At 42.2% G+C, this 19,258-nt stretch overlaps 1 protein-coding gene across 8 annotated transcripts in view; it reads left to right on the top strand.

The window, feature by feature from the left end:
• RGMB (repulsive guidance molecule BMP co-receptor b) overlaps nt 1-14,153 on the top strand; it is a 686,402-nt gene extending 672,249 nt beyond the window's left edge. For all 8 annotated transcript variants that reach the window (XM_072958353.1, XM_072958360.1, XM_072958355.1 and 5 more), the window contains one exon: nt 13,173-14,153. In XM_072958353.1, coding sequence (XP_072814454.1) covers nt 13,173-13,841 — 669 coding nt within the window. In that variant the 3' untranslated portion in view covers nt 13,842-14,153. The remainder of the gene's footprint in view (nt 1-13,172) is intronic.
• The last annotated feature ends 5,105 nt before the right edge of the window (nt 14,154-19,258 follow it).

The following is a 19,258-nucleotide window of genomic DNA, read 5'->3' as shown; positions in this document are numbered from 1 at the left end:
TTTTTTGTTTCTCTTTCTTACAGCTTTCAGATATTTGATTCTTAGACTTTTGAAGTGTGATACAAAAGACCTAGTTTAAAAGGAACTTGTCTTTGGTCTTCTTGGCACACAATTAGCAGGATAGATGGAGGATTAAATGAAAATTACTTGGTAAGAAATTTCTCGCTGGAATTCTAGGGCTTATGTAAAATGTGGGTCTGAATTTAAATAGGCAATGATATGAAAAATAAAAAGTAAACAGTGAAGTTGGGTTCTCTAGGGAAAGGCAAGCCTGTTTAATGAAAAAAATAAGTTCTTTTAGGGGGAGGGTATAGCTCAAGTGGTAGAGCGCTTGCTTAGCATGCATGAAGTCCTGGGTTCAATCCCCAGTACCTCCTCTAAAAACAAACCTAGTTACCTCCTGCCCACCAAAATAAAATAATTAAATAATACAGTAATAAATTAAGAAAAACATAAAGCTATTTTTTTAATTTTCTTAAAAGTTTTTTTTTTCAGTGATGTGTGAGTGCAGATGTGTGTATCTCTTGAAGAAATCCATGTTGAGATTTATCAGGTGACTGAAATGGGTGTTCTCAATAAAAAACACTGTGAAGCCTGAGGCGGTAACCCATCAGAAAATTTTATTGGAAACTTGGAAGCTATAGTAAAATGTAATGGCTATAAATTAGCTTCCCCAGTGGCAAACCCACAGGGGTGTTTTAGTTCCTAACCTTGTGACCAAGGAAGTTAAGAACTGGATATTGCAGAGTAAGGATGTATAACCCCACATAATCTCAGGATAACCACTGAAGTCAGAAGCTGAGGGGGAAACTGACAAAATGAAGTTAAGCTTACCCTTCTTAGCTGCCAGTGTCTGTGATTTGTTGGTTGATTGTTTTAAAGAAACTAATACTGCGTAAGAGATCCCCTCAGCCACCTTGAAGGCACCAATGTTTAGGAGCAATGACTGGGTTTCCAGTTGCCAGTCTGCGCTAATTCAGGCCTTAGTAAATAAATAAAGGGGTCAAAAGGGGTTGTCTACTAAAATAGTGTTCCAGGTAACCAGCTCCTTCCCTGTCTCCCCCAACCACAAAATCATACATACCGATTATCTCATCTTGTTTAATTTCCTTTGTTTATTTTATCTATTCATCAGTTGGTTTGGACTGAAGTATAATTGACAGGGAAAAAGCTTCTGTAATACTTGTTCTTTTGATTACAGAACACCTTCCCTTGCCTCCAAACATACATGGCATAGTTTTTAAATGAATTTAAATGATTTTGCTTGGCATTTTGTGGCAGGAAATTTTATAACACTCCCAGATACACCTTGGAGACACCCCAGGTATGTCACAAACCTAAGATTAGAAATCATTGCTCTGAACCAAGAAGACTATTACATCGCTCTAGACCTCTTAGGGGAACTCAAAACTGTTTACATTTCAGCTCCCAAAAAGCCCGATCTTGCCTTTCCAAATATTGTATCTCAAACTTTTCCTCCTCTGGTTTTTATAAGTATGCAAATAATTTTTCCTATCTGTATATTGAAATATGTATATGCTGTAAGTTATAATATGAAACTATACAATTACGAAGTTACAAGACAAGCTATGGCCAAAAATCCATCTTTATTGAGGAATCGTAGGGCATAAGACCTGGGAATAGTCATTGTAAAGACATAACACTGAAAATTCAAGAAAGCAGTTGTATTGGAAATGGACAAAATCATCGTCGATTATGCATATAATTGAGGGCTTGCAGGGTAACCTTCGAATAATACTTTTGATGTTAAAAAATGCTGTGTGCTTGGAAAAATACAGTTGACCCTTGAACAACATGGGTTTGAACTGCACTGGTCCACTTATGTAGATTTTTTTCAACAGTAAGTATGATAGTACTACACAATCCATGGTTGGTTGAATCGTTGGACGCAGAATCCTTGATGTGGACAGCCAACCGTAAAGTTACATGTGAATTTTGAACTGCACAGGGGTCTTTGCCCCTAATCCCCACTGTTGTTCAAAGGTCAACTGTATTGTGTTTCTTTTCACAAGCCCAAAGTTTTATTCTCCATGCCTTCTATCGAATCACATGGCACTTCTTTGTTATTCAACCTTTCAGATTTCTATTTTTTTTTTCCTGATTGTATTGAAAATATTTGGGGACAACTGGTTACCTTCTGAGTACTAATATATAGATGGAGTAACTGACAGTGAAGTAGTTTAGATCGTTCTGTTTCAGGGGTGGTTGAACCTATCATAGTTTTTAGCAAATAAAAGGTACAGATTTGTTTTCCTCTCTCACTTCGGTAAGGATCAAAGGTTTCACCCGTTCCAGAAAGGAAAGGGGGAAAGCTATCTTCTAACATAAATTCAGGCAGACGATGAGAATGCTTGGTTTTTAATTGCACTGTTGGAAAGTATTTCCCCACATCTGGTGACCATGCTGTTCAGCAACAAATTACTCTATGGCTTCATGACCTCTAGTAGTTGTTTTTTTCCGTCTTCTTTTTCGTAACTCTCTCCAAAGCCCCCAGAAGCATCTGGAAGGTTACTGTTGAAGGCCTGTCTCCATGTTGGTATGGCTTGTGCTGATTAAACCAAACAAAGGCCTAAAATTTTGCAGTGCAGTTTCCTTTTACCTACCTGGGGCCAAAGTAAGACCTTTAAAAAAAAATTCCAAGCAATTAAAAAATGATGGCAATAAAAATAAAAACAATATGAGACCAAAAAAAGTACATATGAAGTTAAGTTCCAAAAAAGATCTAATTTTTTTCCTTGCTGTCTACTGCAATGCTTTAAAAAAAAAAATCTTTCAGAAGAATTTTTTATTATGAGTTACAGCTTTACTGAGACCTTAACGTATATAGATAAGCCAGGAAAACACATTGCAGATAGTGTGTCATCCTTGTTGTGGTCAAGAATCTTTAATAACCTATATGCTCAGTGTCAGTAGATTTAAAGACTGACCAATGCTACCATACTGTTAGAGGCTGGTCAGTTGTGATACTGTAATTGTTGTGTATAAGGATCCATTCATTTCCACCCTGAACTAAAGACTAGACTCGGGTGTTTTGCTTTTTCATCCCCACACCCCATCTGCTGCCTGAGGGGTACTGCAGGGGTTCCTGGCACACTCACACCCCTCAGCTGAGATCCACGTCAGCTCTGGGCCACCCTCCGCACCTTTGTGAGGGGCGGCTTCAGGCCTGTAGAGAGATGAGAGGGACAGGCTCAGAACTGGCAGACTTGGCTGCATGGGAAGAAAAGCAGTTTTTGTTTTGGGCGAAGGAGGTAGTCCACATAATCTAGACTCTGGGGGATACATGGCAGTAGCTCTCCTGGGCCTCACACAGATCAGTAAACCAGATCATCAGATCATGTGTGCAGATGCTGGACTTCTGTACCTTCCGTTCCACATTCTCTGCCAGCCTCTCAGTCTCAGCTCCTGTTTCCTTCATTCTGTGTATCTGTGTCTCTCTCTCTCTGTGGATTTAATAAGGGATTTTATGTGCCGTGATTACAGAAGGTGGTTTTGGAATAAATTATTTTATAAATGTATTCCTAGTACCATTTATTAAAATCATCAGTTTCTCAGGGGCATTGAAAAGGATCCCTTTTCTAAAAAAGAAAAAAGAGGACACTATGAACTCAGCTACAGAACAGAAACAGACTCACAGACATAATAAACAATCTTATGGTTACCAGGGAAAGGGGGTGGGAAGGGATAAATTTGGAAGTTTGAGATTTGCAAATGTTAACCACTATATATAAAAATAGATTTAAAAAAAATTCTTCTGTATAGCACAGGGAACTGTATTAAATATCTTGTAGTAACCGATAATAAAAAAGAATATGAAAACGAATATATGTATATATATGCACGGCTGGGACATTATGCTGTACACTGGAGATTGAAACATTGTAACTGACTACACTTAAATTTTAAAAATCCCTTTTCTAAAAAAATTTCAAGGATACATTTATTACCTAAACAATAGCAATATTTTTAGAAATTACTTTTTGCAAGTAATTTGGATACATTTGCTTTATTTTTTCTTTTGTTTTAATGTCCTTTCCCATCACTTGAGCTTTCTTAGCCTATTCTCTAACCTTATTAAAACAAAATTACAAGTAAAAAGGAGGAATGAGATGACAGCGAGTCCTTTTATGTAGATTTCTGCTACAGATTTTTCTGTGCTTCTTCCTTTAGTGAGAAAAGATGGCTTACCTTCAGGCAGTTTGATTTGGGGAAAAAGGTGTATTCTTTGTGCTTGACCAAGCCCTGCGACTGTTGGCCAGCTGACCACTCTCTGAGGTACCTTGTGTACTGTGGTGCCACTCAGCTGTGGGCTACCAGCTCCTGATAATCCCCTGGGCAGAAGCACTTGGCCTGTCCGTAGCATGGGAAGAGACCCTGCCCATCAAGTGTCTGTAGTTTCAGAAGTCCGTAATTATTTCTAATTTTCAAACTCTAGCTACTTTTTGGGAAATGTCCAGAAAACTTCCACTGGTTGATGATAGTCGAGATACAGGAAAACTTTGTTGGTTTGGCTCATTCTTGCTTGCTGTCTTCTTCAAACTGTGTAACCCAAGGTGTTCCCTTGGGATAAAACACTCTTCAGTTGTAAGGTCCTGGAGCATGATTTGGGCCCTCTCCTCATTTCTGATGTGTCTTATCATGTACTGTTGTTTGACAGCAGTATGTGGGCATGTAAACCAGTTTTCTGGGTCATTCTCTGTTGGTTACAAAATCAGAGCCAGAGGTGCCTGCATTGCAAAGGCTCTCAACTATGGTTTTTAAGCATATCTCTGCATCAAGATTTGGAAATCTGTCCTCTCTTGACCCTAGGCCTAGTACATTTTTCTGTAGCCAAGTTTTTGTAACCGGTTACCTTTTTAGTATGTTGATGGAGACAATATACACTGCACAGTGGTGATTGTTCTTATTTTCGTGAACTAAGATGCCTCATTCTCCCGTCTGCTGGATTATCTTTTGACTACATGGTCACTGTTCTTGCATGCAGCATCATTGCAGGGGGGACATATGGCATTTTCTTTGAGAATATAGAGCCCTTTTCTTCTGGAGAGCACCAAATGTCTGGCAGAGACATTGTAACTAATCCTTAAAATCTGAGATTGCTCTTTATTTTATTGTGAATATCTGTTATTCAGGTAATTCTTGCCATCCCTTTAAGATTTTCTCTTTGTCATGGTCCTCCTTGTTTTGCAGAAATGCTTTAAAAAAAGACCAATTGAGGCATATAGCGGAACAGATGGGAAAGAAGCTTGCAGTTGTATCCCCCTGCTCAGTATACTATACTCATTTCTCTGATCAAATATATGGTAGTTTGGTTCTGCATTTGAAATACCAAGAATTTAGGGCCTATTGTGTATGGGAGATGCAGAGGCGAATGTAATCTCTGCCTCAGTCTAAAACACATAACTAAAATTTGCAGCTGTTGGTGGAGAATTGTTGGGTTTATGTGACAAAACAGCTATTTTCCAGGTTTCTTTTCAGAACATTGGTGGTCCACATTCATGAACTGGTTTCAAGTGCTGCTACTCAACAAGTTGTCTCGGGTGTTAGGAAGGAGCAGGTGAGTGACCCAGAGAGATGGGCTGCTGGACCTAGGGCATAACCCACCCCACTGGTCACTGTCATGGGTCAGTGTTTCTACCCCTAAGATGTGGCACAGTCTCCCTTTCCACCTCCCATAAGTGGCTCCTCACCTCCCCCTAGGTTTTCTCAGTCCTATATAATCTAGCAGAGTCTAGAACCCTGGCTGCAACTTCTGAAAGATTTTTGATCTTTGCTTTAATATCAAAAAGCTTTCTAAGGAATTTGACTATCAGAGTCACCAGTTCTTAGTTAAATTCATTTTTGAGGGTCCCATCTCATCTTTAAAACTCACGAAAGTGTGTCTTAGATATCCTTATCCTCCCTGCACTTATTTACTATAGAAGCAATTTTGAAACTATTTAAAGAATAGTTTTTAGAAGAGCAGAAGTCAGCTGTAATTCCAGGTGGTAGCATTCCTATTAGTCCTTTTCTGTTTCCTGCATAGCTCTTGTTTGTACTGAATTATAAAATCTTAGGCCCAGGAACTAGTCAACTTTGCTTCATATAGATTCGGCAGATTGTCTGGAGGTGAAAGGATTTTCAAGCATACGTGAGGAAAGGAAGCAGAAAAAGGAGGAGCAATTACTAGCTCCATAGACAGAAGTGGGCCTACCTTGGTTATTCTTGATGTTGTACTTCCCAAGTAAGGAACACCTTTAAATTGTCCATGCACATTCAGATACCCTGAGTAATGGGTCTTTTACCACCTTTCTAGTCTCTGGAATGAAGAAACATAGATGTTAGTGGAAACCATCTAAAACTGTGTAAAATTTTTGTCAGTGTATCTTCCAAGTTTTATATTTTGAATCTTCCTTACTGTGCCACTGCCTCTGTCCCAGAGGTGGTTTGGAAAGAGGAAGGGGAGCTTCAGAATCTCCCATTTGTAAGTGCAATTCACCCAGCTCCCGCCTGAGCCAGGCAGGATTCCGTGTGGGTGCTGTGGCCCTCTGCAACTTTAAAACAGGTAACACACTCCATAGTTTAAACCAGAGGCACGAGGCCAAGTCTGATACACAGCTGAGAGTTAGAACTTGTTTTTCTGTCACTTTTCCAAATATCTCTGTCTACCCTGTTAAATTTTCTTTTGAGTCAACATTTTGAGAGGAAGGGGCAAGGAGGAAACATTGGATGGTTGGTACCCTTTTTTTGTTGGCTTCAATTAATGCTAACCGGTTTCTGCCTGTGCGGAATGTGGCATGTAAGAGTTACCTACAGTGTTGAACAATGAGAATGCTACCTTTCCCATTTTGTCTTTGTTTGTTTTGACTGCCATAGAACTCGCTTTTCCACTGTGAATTGTGTTCTTGTGGGTGGGGTAACTTCAGGACTTCTTAAACCGCTCAGCTTGTCAGTAAGTGATAACTGACAAGAACAGCAACACACACCTAAGATACAGAACTTAACCAGTGAAAACAGTGCTGTTGAGTCTAGAAAGAACTTCAGGTGGAACGGTCTGTGGAGAGAGGAGTTCCGTATGACCCAGTGAGTTGGTTATTTTAAGACTTGAAGCCCACAGAACCTTTGTCTACGTCTAGTGGGGTTCTTTCAGTGTTGGAAAGTAGGATGTATTCCTGTGTATAGAACTGATGTGACAGCATTTAAACACTGACTTCCCATCTCCTCTGCATGTGCTCCTGAAATGGGGGTCAGGGTTAATCTTGCCATTTAAAGGTGGGTCTCCGTCCACACACTTGCACACACATGCGCTGGTGTGGTGTCCACGCCTTCCTCTCTCCCTGCTTCGGGAAGGTGAAGACAGAGGGAGACTGTTCTGTAGCTTTCTGGTTAACTGGCTTCTTGAAATGTATGGTCACTGCCTTTGACCACCTAGTTCCTGAGTGGGCTTTCCTTTCCTTTCCTTTTTTTTTTTTTTTTTTTTGATAGCCCTGAGAACCTGAAATTGAACCTAGAAGTGACAAAAAAGGAGTATATCATGAAGACCTTCAGGCCCTTTTGCTTTTTGAATCAACTCCCAAAACTGAAAAAATGATCAAAGAGGCTGTGATTTCCTAATCCCCATGGGTTTGGGAAACAGCTGTGCTGAACCAAGGCCCAGAGCCTTTGCCCAAGGCCCTGCCACCCCCATGAGGAGGGAGATCCCTGAAAGCAAGACCAGCTAGGGCAGATTCCTGCCCCTGGAGTTACTGCCTCGGGCAGTACTGGCTCTCACCTTTCAGAATATTTTTAGCCTCTGGTCTAAAGCACAGTGGCAGCCTAGGCCTGTAATACTGTCCACACATGCCTGACTTCACGTCAGAAGCATAGTGAGTTCTACATTTGCTGGCCTTCTCATAATGTGAAGTCTGGATGCAACAAACAAGTAAGTCCCCTGTGGAGTTCTCCGAATGCTAAGACTGTGAAGACCAGAGGCCTTTCCTCCCCGAAGTCAGCGCAGCAGTAGCTCTGGTCTGTACAAGGAAACTGGCCGATTTCCCTGCCTCTGAGCCTATTTATACTCCAGCTTTCCTTGTTTTAAGTGTGCAGAAATTGCTCTTTGGAAGTTGACTTTTTTCTTTCTTTCTTTCTTTCTTTCTTTTTTTTTTTTTTTTTGCCTGTCCCTTTTATGTGCCATCCCTGGGCTTTCTTCTCTCTCTCTCTCATGCTCTTTCCAACCACTGAGCTTAATGCTTCTCCCCTTCTCCCCTGGACCACCCTAGCAGCCTCAGCTGTGGGTGTCCTTCCCCTCTGGTTTGGTTTCTTCTTTTTCCATCTGCTGCCAAGAACCCCTCCAGCAGCCAAGGCAGCCCTTGTTCCTGCATGCATTACCTAGGGCAACACTGAGGAATAAAGAAGTCTGATCCATTCCATTTCTCTGGAATCCTGTAAGTGCTCCTAGACCAAGAGCTCTATAGAAAGAGACTCGTCAGGGTAGAGAAACCTATTTTGTTACCTCTTTAGAAGGGAAAACGTTCTTATAGTCTAATTCAAGCCCTAAAAGGATTCTAGAGTGATTTTTTCCCTACCACACTTCTTTTAAACACATGTACTCCTGTCTTCCTGTTAGTCTCTTGTCCTAGTCCAATGAAGTTATTTAAGAAAAAATACACTTTTGTAGGTCTTAAGTTCAGACTTCCTGTAGGTAGATAGCTGACATATAGGCTGAGAGTGATGGTAAAATGACATCCAGTTTATTAAGTTCACACCTTTCTAGTGGATTTTTTTCTTAGTTTTTCAGGAAAAGTGTCAATAGCACCAATTATTAACCAACCCAACATTTTTTTCCCTTAAATATGGTACATACCATCTCCTACATTTTTATATGAAGTTGTTCAAACAGGAAGTTTTTCTAGCTGAATATGCTCTTGTTTCCTGCTCTTGTTTCAAGATAGAGAGGTCCAGAGTTCTCCGTCTGAGATACACATGCCTGATTTCTCTGCCAGGCGGGGACGCGGGCAAGGGGTGGGTAACCAGGGCAAACACTGGAAGAGGTGCCTTCAAAGGCCTCTACTTCCTCTCCGTGCTTCAGGGCTCCCTAGGCTCTGACTTCTCCACGTTTAGAAAGATCGGCCCTCAGAAGTAAAGATTAGGTGTTTCAGAGCTGGAGATAGAGCACGCATGTTTTTCCTTTGAAGCATGTGGTCTTGTTGGAATGATTTCTTTTTTGCTTAGCCTCGCGGTTGGCTTGTAGGAGCTGCCCCTGAGCTGGGTCAGAGCAGAGGGGCCACAGGCACAGGTCAGCTACGTCTCCCACAGTCGCCTGTTGTCATGGCCTGTAATTGCACCCAGAGGATCTGAGGAAGTAGCTGTATCAGCTAATTATATGAAATAAAATTCATTTTAGATTCCTTTAACACAAGCAGAATTTTAACCAGGTACATATCAAAATTGTGTTTTCCTGTGTTCCAAACTGATTTCTCTGATTATTTCAGTTCAGTTTGCTGGCCCATCTTAATCCAGGAGGTGGGAGTCCCATGATCTAAAAGTCCAGTTGTGGTATTTGAGGATTCCGGGAAGGTCCTGCACTTGTTTTGCAGTGCAAAATGGCCTGATTAAACACCGATAAATGTTTCCTCCAAAATACAATAAGCACAAAGAGTTAAGTGCACAGCCTGTGGGGAATTCTGCTGTTTGAAAACCTCTGTGCAGCACTTTGCAGGGCTGGCTGAGCCTGAGGAAGCTCTGTCTGTGCATTGGCAAGGCAGTGAGCGCCTGGCTCTCCTTTTTGTTGGCTACCTCGTTTTTTTTTGTTGATTTTTGTTTTTCTTTTTCCTGGTAGAAAGGAGAGGCAGGTGCCTCTAAATATTGGTATTTCACAGCAGACCTTAACTCCGCATTGCCTTTCACATGTAGAAATGTTGATTTGTAGCTGCTATCTTTTTCTTCCTAAGAGACCCTGTGGGTGGTAAAGATCTCAGGGAGTGAGGCATTAAAAATGAATGAGGAGACTGGAGTGGGTTGTCTGAGGTGGGGGTTTGGGAGGGGCTGGGTAGGGGAGGTTTAACAAAAGGCATTGATGTTTTAAATGCACAGAAATGCCATCCATCAATAATAAATGGTGTGGCATAGAACAGATGTGCCAAATTGAGTTATTACAGCATTTGCATCAGTTCTAGAAGGGGGAGTGAGTAGCATAGCTGATGTCTTTAAATGGTCTGTTTGAGAGCTTTAGAATCCAATTTTGAATGTCCTGTTTTTACCCTCCTATGGCCGCCAGTTGGAAAGGTAAAACGTGTGGAATTTCCAAATATTCCAATTAAATTTTGAATGTTTTTAAAGTAAGAATTATTAAGAGTGAATAAGTTACGTATTTCTGAAGGAGACAGAATCTGAAAATGAATTTCTGACCCTTCATGGCTGAGTGCTTGCTTTTTCAGACCTGAAGTTGTAATTGTATGAGGAATGAAATTACATTACAAAACTTGGAAGACATGTGAAACTGTTACCCAGTGTTTTCTGCATTGACATTGATTGTATCTCTAGGTACCTCTTCAGTACCTACTTCAACTACAGAGGACCACTCAGGAAACCTCTCTCGTGCTTTGAGATCAATCCGTCAGCCTCAGCATTTTGATTCAAGGGCATGTATGCTCTGTGAGAAAGTATTTCACCTAGAAGAGGAACAACAAGAGAAATACCAGATTCGTTGTGTCATAGAGAAAACACGCCTAGGAAACTGGACAGACAGACAAAAACCTGTTAGGTAAACTGGAGTGTTCTGTAAGTGTAGGTAGTAGTGCAGAGGTCAATCTTTAAGTTTCACTTGATCTTCTAGAGGGGTGGGAGTTCCTGTTCGTGTCACAGGCATAGCAGAGGACAATAATGTGAGAGGTGTTTGCAGTGACTCCTGAATTGGAATTGGTGTTTCTAATGAAAACAACAGAGACTAGATGAGACGTGGAGTGGTGCACTCTTGACCCTTGCTTGTCTTTTTGGAAACTTGTTTGGAATTGGATCTCTCTACTGTGTTGTCCCAACAAAACTAATTCCTCTTTCATTTTCCTAAGGTGAACAAAAAATGCCAAGGTGGTTTAAATTTGAGCTTTGTTAGACTAGAACAGATTACTTAGCTGTTGTAGAAGAGTTCATTTATTCCTTGAGTGTGAATGTTCTAGTTGAAAATGTGGGTAGCAATTCTATGAAGAGTCTATTACTGACCCTTATTTTAGCCATCTGTATTGACTTTCAACTCTTTCAGGTGCAGAATTTACTTGAATTAATCTTTTCACCTCTGACGGATCCCAGCTTGCCTTAGAAGAAACAAAACAAAGCAAAAAAAACACTTGTCAAACTGTCTTTAGAGCCACCAAATAAATCTGTTTTATAGTCCCGTTAGATATCTAGCTCAAAATTCCATTCGCTGTGGAAGGTCCTATGGTTGGATGCACAACAAATTTCCTGAAATCATCTCTGGTACACCTCCTTCAGGTTGTTAAGAAGGTGTTGAAATGTGAGAAGGCTGGTCGTGAAATTAAACTGTGGCTCAGGTTAATTAGGAAGGGAGAAAACCACGCATTTTCACAGCACATTGTCTGGCTTTTAGTTGCAGCTGCAAACAACGGATATGAATTTAACCAGTTGCTGCAGCACAGCTGGTTCAGATCTGGCTTTATAACTGGCTGAAGTGAGATGAAATGGCTGGAAAATTCTAGTCAAGTAGCACCAGTGGGAGCATGTGGAATTAAATCGTGTGAGCAAATGCTGGCCAAGTTGGGGAGAAAGCTTGAGACATAAACTTGAGGGCGGTGGTGAGGACTTGTAGAGAAAGGGTGGGGAGCAGGGCCAGCACATTTTCTGGTCTTTTTAACAAGGATCCATTGTTTTGATTAGGTCCCTTGCAGGAGGTGGGAGGGTCCCTCTCGTGCTTGTAGTCACTTGTAGCGTGTTTGGCCTGTGTCTGTCTACCTGACTCCTTGACTGAAGTCACCTGATTCTTCTTTTTTCCCTCAAGAAGAAGAATAAGCTATTCTCTCAGTTACTGATAATAACTCAAATGTCCAAATGTAGTCTTTTTTCTTTCCTTTGGGACCATTTTCCCACCTTGTGAGCCCCAGAAAGCCCTGTCTCTTCCTGGTGGTCTTCCTTCCTTCACCTGTACCAGAGATGCTGAGGATGTTGGAGGTAAAGGTGCTCCAAGTGCATCTTTAAGTAAGTGTTCTAATTAAAGAAAGAAAATGGATTCACCAAAGAGAAGTTTTTACCTCATCAGTAGTTTGTTCTCCATGAATTGTCTGCTTCATTTGGAGAGTTAAGAGATGACAGGGGAACAGATTTCGGGGAAGTTGAAAGGACCTGGTACTGTTTGGGGAAAACATTTGCTGTAACTAGGTTTAGGGTACTTACTCTCTGCCAGTGCTGGGAGCTGCATTTGCCAAGTGGTTTCCCTGTCACGGGGATTAGTTAGTCATGCGCAACATTTGATTAAGGGGCTTAGAGAAGTCTTTCCTGAGGCACGTGATTGCTAGCTGTTGCTGGGACAGCCCCCTCCCCAGCTCTCCTCTTCTTCCTCAGTGTTGATGAGCAAGTTTGTAGTGATGAGACATGGGATATGGTTTTACAGTCCAACAGAATCTTTTTAGAAATCAAAGTTCTGGAAGGTATATTGTTAATTAAGCCTTTAAGGGCTTCTGCATAACTCAGGAATCTTTTTTTCCCCCCTCAGAACTATACCATGCCTCATCTGTTTTTAGGAGGAGATAAGATACAAATTATCAATAAAGATTGCCTGTATCCCAGGGGAAGAGATATAGCTCAGTGGTAGAGCCCATGCTTAGCATGCAGGAGGCCATGGGTTCAGTCCCCAGTACCTCAATCAATCACTAAATAAATGCAAGTAAAAAAAATTGCTTTTATCCCAACAGCAGCACTGTTCTTAGGAAAGTAAAGAAAAAATTTTTCCTGTTGCACATTCCCAGGATCTCTGTTAAAATTTTCATTGTAAATACACAGGACTTATAATTTTCCCTAACAGTGACGCCATTCACCTGTGAGGCAGGAGCAAATGGGCTGAGTTTGGAGATTGTCTCTCCAGCCGTTCGACTCCAGAATGGAGCCATTCAACTCTTGCTCTGGAGGCGTGGACCATCCTATGGTCCTGCCCTCGTGTTAAACTTTGTACACATTGCTTCCCACAGATCACGATTATCTTCAAAGCCCACCCTGAGTGCACCGATCAGAAGGTGTACCAAGCTGTGACAGATGACCTGCCGGCCGCCTTTGTGGACGGCAGCACCAGTGGTGGGGACGGCGACGCCAAGAGCCTGCGCATCGTGGAGAGGGAGAGTGGCCGCTACGTGGAGATGCACGCCCGCTACATAGGGACCACGGTGTTCGTGCGGCAGCTGGGTCGCTACTTGACCCTGGCCATCCGCATGCCCGAAGACCTGGCCATGTCCTACGAGGAGAGCCAGGACCTGCAGCTGTGCGTGAACGGCTGCCCCCTGAGCGAGCGCATCGACGACGGGCAGGGCCAGGTGTCCGCCATCCTGGGACACAGCCCGCCCCGCTCCTCCCCGGCCCCGGCCTGGCCGGGCTACACACTGGAGAGCGCCAACGCGCAGTGCCACGAGAAGATGCCGGTGAAGGACATCTACTTCCAGTCCTGTGTCTTTGACCTGCTCACCACCGGCGACGCCAACTTCACCGCCGCAGCCCACAGTGCCTTGGAGGACGTGGAGGCGTTGCACCCCAGGAAGGAGCGCTGGCACATTTTCCCCAGCAGCAGCCGGGGCGCCCCCCGCGGCAGCAGCTGTGTGTCTGTCAGTCTAGGACTCACCTGCTTGATCCTTATTGTGTCTTTGTAGGGGTTGTCTTCTGTTTTTTTCTTTTTTATTTTAATTTTTTTTTGTCTGTAACAAAATTTTAAAATATATATTGTCATAATATATTGAGTAAAAGAGTATATATGTATATACCATGTATATGGCAGGATGTTTGTCCTGGGACACCCACCTGATTGTACATATTGTGTTTGACTGTTCTCACGTATGTTGGATGTAGTGTTCTTTGATTGTATCGATTTTGTTTTGCAGTTTTGTGAAATGTTTTATAATGTCCCTTCCTGGGACCTGTTAGAAAGCACTTTATTTTTTATATATTAAATATTTATGTGTGTACCTGGTTAGTATGTATACAGTACCTATGCACAGACATCATATGCAGCGTTCCCTCTGAAGATGATCGGCGACGTTGTCTGTGGCTCTTCTTGGCTGCGCCCTCCTGTCCTTTCCTGCTGCTGCTCATCGCCACACGTGCGGCTCTCACCTGCCGCCTCCAAGTGCAGCCGCCTCGTTCCTTTGAGCTAGGTCTTCACCCCCTTCTTCTGCCCCCACTTGATTTGGAAGGACAGTTAACCCCTCTTCGGGTGATTTTGGTGCTGTTAAACACTGATCTCTAGGAAGCCCTCTCCCTCTTTAACAGCTGTCACTTTCTCAGAAGGTGGGGAGAATATTAATACAGTTCTTAGTAACTAGGAATGATTGTTATAGCTCAGCACTTAAGAGTATGGTAGGTTGAACCATATGAAACTGCTGTTTTTATAGGTCAAAAGGGGCTGGCAATGGCAATTTCATAGATAAATACCAGGCATTGCTAGACCCCAGTAGCTCCCGGACTTTGTCATCCCATACCCCTGTTTAAACTGTAGCTTTTCCTCTCTTTTAACTCTATTCTGCCTTGAACAAACTAACTGCAAAAACATAAGTTTAGTAATCAGGCCTTTTTCTTACCTCTGTAATTTGTTCAAGCCCACGTTCTTAGCCTTCACTTCCATGGTTCTTGGGCCCAGAAACACACTGTTCCCAGGGTCCACTCCAATAAGCCCTACCCAGTCTCACCTTAGGAGCCCAGGGACTGGGATTTGTTAGGTTCTTTCTTTAATATCAAGGCCGAGATCCTATCACCAAGTTTTCCACTCTTCTTTGCCCTTTGCACCATGGTCTTACAGTTTTTGATGAATCTGTGTGCATGATGAAATGGACTAGGGCATTCAAGACAGAAGAGCTTCCTTGGCCTGACTCCGTACGCAGCTAACTCTGGGTGCAGGTTAGTCCAGACATTCTCGTTGGGCAGCGTTGCACCCCAGGTTGTGTCTTTGTGTAATCAGTTATTCTCCCTCTTAACGTCTGTAGGTGAATATTATGTAGTCAGTTGCTCACATAACTTGGTGAAATCACTGTAAAGTAAACTTATCTCTTTGCCTCTTTCATTGCATTGTTGGCATCTCTTGCAAAAGGAAAGCACCACCAGCAAAAGGCAAGCACAGTGAGATGGTGAACTGCAGGATGGGTAGGTTTACATTGTTAGATCTAAAATGTAAATGTTTGGTTCCAAGAAGAAGTGATAGAATGTGTCCTTTCCCTTAATCATTTACATAAATGCAAGCAAAAATTAATGAACTTTCAATACTTAGCAGTTTGGGTCAAGACTGTGCTTGGTTTTAGTTGGCCAGATAGTGTCTTCCCTTCCCTTGTCCTGTTGATATGGCACTGCCAGAGGCCCAGACTGGCAGGAAAGGAGGGTGTCATTCTGTGAAGTTCTGTTTCTCTGTGAGCTGACCTATCATTCAGTCACAGGATGGAGCTGTGGATGCATCCAGAGGCAGCAAACCTCTCAACCTTCTGGTACATGAGAGAGTAGTCTTGACCTGTTTGGGAAAATTGTGAAGGTGTCCTGCTTCTTACTAAGAATGCAGTGCCAGAGAGTTGAAACCTAAACCTGTTACCCTTTTATAGAGGCTGGACTGGGGGGCCTACCTTCCATCAGCTCTGAACTGTGACTGCTTTTGTTCACCTACAGAACCACGTGCCAGGTTCAGAAGCTATAGTTAGCTGGTGATTTTGTTATGTAATTGAGTAGAATGAAGAAGGAAAAGTATTTAGGGTACTTCTAACCACTATTTTTGTGCAAATAGTCTAAAAGTGAAGTAAAAATAATAGTAGATGTTTCTACAGTATCTGGGTTTAGAGTGTATATGATTAATATACCTTTGTCCTTGTCAGGGAAAGCAAAACAACCACCTCTATTCACAGCTGAGAAAAGGAAATTGGGTGGTTTTGCCATATCATTTTCCTGGAAAGGATGCTTACAAGCGTCCTCTTCATCACTAGGGTTAGTACCAGTGAGTTTAGCTATTCCCCCTGTATAATCAGTGTCCCTGTATGATGCAGTCATGCCCGCAGATAACTGTATCAGAAATACTGGTATTTCTCTTGAGAAGGGCCTGGTTTATCGTCTCTTGTTTCTTTTCTAGAATGTCTAAAGAAAATGCTACTTGGACATTGGTTTTCGAAATCCTCCTTAACCAGAAGAGTTTCGGGTCATACCAACACGTAGGTAGGCTGTAGTTGTTCAAAGGTCTTCTGGGGGAGCTTAAAACTTGTGGGAAAACACTGGTTTTCACAGATGCTCCACATGGCTGTCTTTAAAAGACTCAGAACATTTTTTTGTCCTTTCCTTCTCTTTGTTATGCTTGGAAACCCCCGCAGTGTGTCGAGTCTTTGCAAAGAAACCTTTAGATGTGGTTCATAGGTATATGAATAAGTATCTGTGTAAAACAGTGAGTGTGCAGTGTGTAAATACTTTAAATTATTATGCTAGAAAAATAAAGTTACATACCATGCTGTGGAATGTTTGTTCTGTGATTATAGTGACACCTGCTGGAAGAGCTGAGAAATAGCAGAAGAAAGGGACTGAGGGTGTCTTCATGCAAATCCTTCATGATTACTGACAGTAAGTCCACTGCTTGAACAGACTCAATTATTTTCCAAACTGTACCACTATTGTAGTTTTTCCTCTTTAAATTCTAAGAAATTGCAGGTAAGTCAGTATCTGTGAGATTGGTTCACAAGTATGATCCCATAGTTCTGTCTTAAGTATTAATTTTGGTCCCCTGCAGACATGGGACCTGCATTTGGTTTGGCAACAACTTACCTCTGGTGGGACGGATCTTGGGGGCAGGATTTTCTGGCTTTAGAAACTTTTGGAAATCCCCACTTCTTGGGTGTTCTAAAAAGAGACATCACAAGATCACAAGTTGGTCTTTGTTCAAGAAACATGTCAAAGGGTAGAAAAGCTTGAAAAAGAATTAAACCGAAGGCACAGGAAATCACCATGACTGCTACTTGGTAACAAACTCAGTGGAGCAAATTCTGATTGGGGAAACCTACGTCATCATTTCTGAAATAGAAAGTTAATCCTCAAACTTATTGTTATGTGTAGCAGTTCAGAGCAAATGAAAAAGGAAAATTATGTCAGCTGAACCACACAAATTAGGGTGACAGTGTTACAGCCACTGAGTACCTAATGCATGTGTCTGTACTGAATGAGCAGTAAGAAACAGACTGCATCACAATGAAGACTATCCTTAAAAGTAAAAAATTCTTCAGTATGACTCTCTTCATATCCAGACCTCCAGGTTTCAGGGATTGAAACTTGAGCAACTGTCCAAAAACCTAAAGAAGAGGTTTTACTGTCTTAAACAGCAAATGGTGGCTAACAATTCTTAAGATCATGGTTTGGTTTTTTTGTTGTTTTTTTTTTTTAATGGTAGGGACTGACAGCATTGAGCATCCAGGCATCCTATGGCCTGGAATCAGCTGGAATAATGGTTTCAGCTTGCTGCCAGCCTGTCCGAGCTGCGTTTTCCCTGCTCACATAAATGTCTGTCTGTATGTGAACAAGGGAACATCTCCCTCCTGCCCAGAGAGTGTGATCAGGACATTCAAGAAATGGGAAGCAGGTCACAGTTCTTTGTCATTTCGCTACCCCAGGTCACTGTATTGTGTCTGCTTCCGTCCATTTTCTGTGTGTCTTCCGAATGGACAAGCCATATGCGCATTATCATTTAGATGGTATCTTCCTTTGAATTTACTGCCCTTCTCTCCCCGAGTACCTCCAGTAAGCAAGATGCTTAACGCTATCAACTTCAGAACACACAGTCTTTTGTGCCCTAAATGTGATGTCCACGAGGCACGTGCTTGGAGTGAGGATGTGAGCGGTGAGTGGATTTACAAGGAGACGGCGTTCAGGGCCCAGGAGGATACACTAACAGATTCTACAGAGGTAGACTGTATGCCTTGTTAGAATGATGTTCAAACCAGTTGAACAAACCAGTCCTATCAACTAAAATATATTAAAGTTAGGTCCACCAAACTCCGGCAAGAAGAAAGCAACAGGGCGGTGTTTTCTGAGATTTCTTCATGGGTGACAGTTTTAGGACCCATTTTTTGTTTCAATGATGAAAACTCCAACTCCAAAAGAAGAAAAAAATTAACTTTCTGCTACCAGACTGAATATACAAGACCAAAGCACACATGATTTAACCAAGTACCTGCACAAAAGTGACATTTTTAAAAAACAGGATTGTCTCAATAATTTAGCACTGCCAAGAGAAATGATGCTATTTGACAGTACAAAGGGCTTCCGAAGGCTTCCAGTGGGAAGCAGTAAGGTAGGAGTCCCTGGAGGGGAGGTTGAGAGATGATAAATTCATTTTCTCTCAAGACCTTCTTTGGACCCACCAAATAGCAATGCCATGAACTCACTGTTGGCCATCGGTGCAGTGAGGACTCTGAGGAGCTACTGATCAGCTCACTGTCAGTTACCAGGGAAGGATTCTGGGCCAGAATCATCACATGAATGTTTGTCTTCCTTCTTGGGAAGGAAAAGGAAAGAGTCATGAAATAACCTGGGACAGCACAAAATATAACGTTCTCAGTGTCTTGTCAAAATGAAAACTTGTTTGACATTTAGAGGTTGTGAAGGAGGTGAAAGGTTAGCTGGGGATCTGAGTGGAAAGGGGGCCACTGGACAGGAAGAGATCACAAACCAGAATGACATTTGGGGCCACAGGACCATTATTAAGGGATCATTTGTGTGTGAATATGTATTTTATGTATCTTCCTTAGAGGAGGCAGCATAGCATCGCAGTCAAGATTATGGATGGTAGAGTCACACAGTTCTGAGTTGATATCCACACACTTTACTAGGTGTGTGGCCTTGGACGTGCCAAGCATATCACCATTTTGAAATGGAGATCCCTGTAGACCGTCGAACCTCAAACATTCATTGTGAGAGTTAAACACGTTACCACATCTAGAGTTCTTAGCACAGCACCTCATACAGATCCGTGCTCAGCATCTATCACTCAAAAATGTACCTGAGATGGAGAATCGTGTGTTCACTTTTAGGAACTGGTAAACCCTTGAGCTATCTCTACAAC

Source organism: Vicugna pacos, chromosome 3, assembly GCF_048564905.1.
Source record: "Vicugna pacos chromosome 3, VicPac4, whole genome shotgun sequence".
Classification (NCBI taxonomy): domain Eukaryota; kingdom Metazoa; phylum Chordata; class Mammalia; order Artiodactyla; family Camelidae; genus Vicugna; species Vicugna pacos.
Note: the sequence above shows the minus strand (reverse complement) of the source record. Positions and strands in the feature narration are given on the sequence as shown.